The 3,539-nt window shown below is 32.7% G+C and overlaps 1 protein-coding gene across 1 annotated transcript; it reads left to right on the top strand.

Annotated features, from left to right (window-relative positions):
- The first annotated feature begins 402 nt into the window (after positions 1 to 402).
- Positions 403 to 1,086, top strand: LOC133182701 (uncharacterized). The gene has a single exon (XM_061317551.1). The coding sequence runs from the start codon at positions 403 to 405 to the stop codon at positions 1,084 to 1,086; it is 684 nt and encodes a 227-aa protein (XP_061173535.1).
- The last annotated feature ends 2,453 nt before the right edge of the window (positions 1,087 to 3,539 follow it).

The following is a 3,539-nucleotide window of genomic DNA, read 5'->3' as shown; positions in this document are numbered from 1 at the left end:
CCACGTATAAGAAGTTCAGTAAACACACTGGAAATGGATCCGTCATTCAACAATGGAGTGATCAGTGGAATCAACGGGACTTCGCAAAACTCGTCCCCTAACATACAGTTTCAAGGTAATCAATTACATGTACAACCTTATATGCCACAAAGTCCACAAGGACAATTTGCAGGTTATCTGTCGCCAATACAAAACCAATCGAACACTGTTCCTCAGAGTATTGATATGCGCGAAACTCTAACAGTTATATGCAACAAACTGGAATATGTGTCATCTAAACTAAATACCCTGGATCATATAGATAAAAAGTTAAGTGACCTTGAACGAAATGTAAGTAGTGTTAATCAAGAACTCAAAGAACTGAAAAATATGAAAATTAAAGTTGAAGACATTTAGAAGGGAATGAACCATATAGCAGTACAATATGATGAGCAACAAAAGGCTGTGAAAGAAATCGAGCGAACAGTGAAAGAAATAGTCAAAAGGTCGACCTCAACATTGAAAGAACATGAAGCGATGCGTGAAGAACTCAAAGCAGTACGGTTAGACTTGAGTGACCTTAAAGAACGTCACCTAGATTTACAGACAAGGTCAATGAGGGATAACCTAATATTTGACGGGATACCAGAAACTCATGATGAAGACGCAGAGACTTTGATAAAAGACTTTATTAAGAACGAGCTGAATATCACTGACAACATTGAATTCCATCGGGTGCATAGAATGGGGAGTAAGGGTGGAACCAGACCGCGGCCGATAGTTGCAAAATTTGTGCTGCACAAAGACCGGGAAAGAGTTAGACGTGCAGCCCCTGGATCTTTAGCTGACAAGCCATATGGTATTAACGAACAATTCCCGAAAGAAATCAATGAACGGCGTAAACAACTATATCCCCAGTACAAAGCCGCCAAAAGACAGAGGAAAAGGGCTACACTTGTTGTTGACAAGCTTTTCGTCGAGGGACAATTGGTGCCATTACAGACCAACCATTTAGGAGACCGATTATCATTTCCAGCATTTGAAAACCGCGCGGCGCCTCCGCCGCAGACAGCGCACGTAAACATCAGGAATGCGAATACGCACTAGGACAACCAAGGAGAACTGCACAAACAGGACTTGCAATGTGTAAACAATGAGACGAAAAACTCTCTCAACACGTTGAAAATAATTAGTCTAAACGTTTGCGGACTCACATCAAAATTACAAAATCCTGAATTTATCGAATTTATAAATGAAAATGATATTATTTGTCTAACAGAAACAAAAACAGATAATGCTGATAATATAGAAATTAGAAATTTTAATGCCTTTTGTAAACCTAGATTATCGTTGTCCTCTAGAAAATCAGGTGGGATTGTTGTATATGTTAGAGATATTTATTCTAAATATGTTACTATAATAGAAAATGAATGTGAACATGTATTGTGGATAAGATTATTAGGGAAAGCTTTTAATTTCCAAAATAATGTAATTATTGGTACTGTTTACATCCCACCCATAAATTCTCGGTTTTCTACAATAGATATTTTTGATGAAATAGAAAGAGAAACATGCAATTTTATTGAAAGTTCTGGTAGCATTTGTCTAATCGGCGATTTTAATAGTAGGGTTGCTCTGGAGAAAGATTTTTTTGAAAATATCAACTGTCATAATAATGATCATTCATTTTCAAATGACATAATTGATGAAAATATTTTTCTTAGTGATTCATGTGATGTTTCAAACCTTGAAAAATACGGATTATCTGTTAATAGAAAGTCAAAAGACAAAATATTAAACCAATTTGGTAAAAAATTGTTTACTTTGAGCAAAAATTGTAATATTTTCATACTAAATGGAAGATGTAACACAGATGTAAATAGTGAATTCACTTGCAAAAACTGCAGTATAGTAGACTACTGCATTGCAAATATTAACTTTTATTATCAAACATGTTTCAGAAATATGTGTTTTACCATTTTCTACATTGTACTCAGATGTGCATAATCCAATAATGGTAAAAATGAGAATGTATCCTGAACCAATGAATCCAACTATAGAAAATATCCCATATGATTGTAATAATCAATCAGAAAAAGCTAAGAGGTGGAATAGTGATGAGAAAGTAATTTACCAAAACTGTGTTGAAAATAAAGCTAGTAAAATTGAAAGTTTAGAAGATGAACTTTTAAACTGTAATGAAATTTCTTTAGATTTTATTGATAATATTGTTGAAAAAGCTGGTGAAGTTTTAGTTGGAAGTGGTAAGGAAGTTTTTGGTGTCTATAAACAAAATATTTTTCCTCAGGTGAAGAAAAAGTTGATCTTTAAAAAACCATGGTTCACAAAAGACTGCAAATTTGCTAGACAGAACTTTAAAAAAGCAAGACAATTGTTTAAACGATTTGGTGGTAACATTCTCAAGGAAGACTTGTATGAAAAGGAAAAGTTGTACAAACAAAAAATAAAATCTGCTCGAAATTTTCATAGGAAAGATATGAAAAGGAGATTACAATATCTAAGATCATACAATCCAAAAGAATATTGGAAAATATTAAATTCTGATGGAACTAATAAATGTTGTAATGTAGAATTGTCTGAACTATATAATTTTTATAAAGATTGTTGTAACATGGGAGTAGAGGGAGAAAGTGAACATGTTTTGCCCGAAGAAGAATTAAAATTGTTATCAAATTTAGAACTTAATAACAGTATAAATCAACCAATCACACATGAAGAAATTACAAAATGCATATGTGCTCTGAAAAATAATAAGTCAAGTGGCCATGACAACATTGTTAATGAATATATAAAATCCACTGTAGATACTATGTCAAACTTTTATGTAATATTATTTTACAAAATATTTGACTCAGGAATCATACCTTCTCACTGGACATTTGGTAATATTATCCCTTTATATAAAAACAAAGGTGACACTACAGATCCTAAAATTATAGACCCATTACTTTGATAAGCTGCTTGGGTAAATTGTTTACATCCATTCTGAATGAGAGACTCAGTCATTATGCAAATACTGTCCACCTTATTTTAAAAAATCAAGCTGGTTTTAGAATAAAACTATTCTACTCTGGACCACATCTTTACTTTGTATGCATTGATTGAAATAGCAAAATATCATAGGAAAGGGTTGTATTGTGCTTTTATTGATTTTGAGAAAGCTTTTGATTCTGTTTGGCGTGTAGGACTTTGGAACAAAATAATATTAAATAATATAGATGGTAAATGCTTCAATGTTATTACACAGATGTATAGAAGCATTAAATCTAGAGTTGTCTCAAACGGTCTATATTCTGAACCTTTTCCTTGCACTGTAGGTGTCAGACAAGGGGAAAATCTATCCCCATTTCTGTTTGCAATATATCTAAATGATCTTGAAGACTTCATGTACTCAAATAATGTAAAAGGTTTATCATTTATATCTGCTAAATTAGAAAAAGAGTTTGATTTGTATCTTAGATTGTTTGTTTTGTTATATGCTGATGACACAATTCTTCTCTCAGAAACACCAGAAGATCTTCAACACCAACTGAATATTT

The sequence above is a fragment of the Saccostrea echinata genome, unplaced genomic scaffold (genome assembly GCF_033153115.1).
Source record: "Saccostrea echinata isolate AGI-Se365-2 ecotype Australia unplaced genomic scaffold, CSIRO_AGI_Sech_v1 ptg000009l, whole genome shotgun sequence".
NCBI classification, from domain to species: domain Eukaryota; kingdom Metazoa; phylum Mollusca; class Bivalvia; order Ostreida; family Ostreidae; genus Saccostrea; species Saccostrea echinata.
This window is presented reverse-complemented; position numbering and strand designations above follow the sequence as displayed.

What these genes read in the sequence shown, in the direction of transcription:
- LOC133182701 (XM_061317551.1), top strand. Translation starts at nt 403, where the DNA reads ATGAACCATATAGCAGTACAATATGATGAGCAACAAAAGGCTGTGAAA.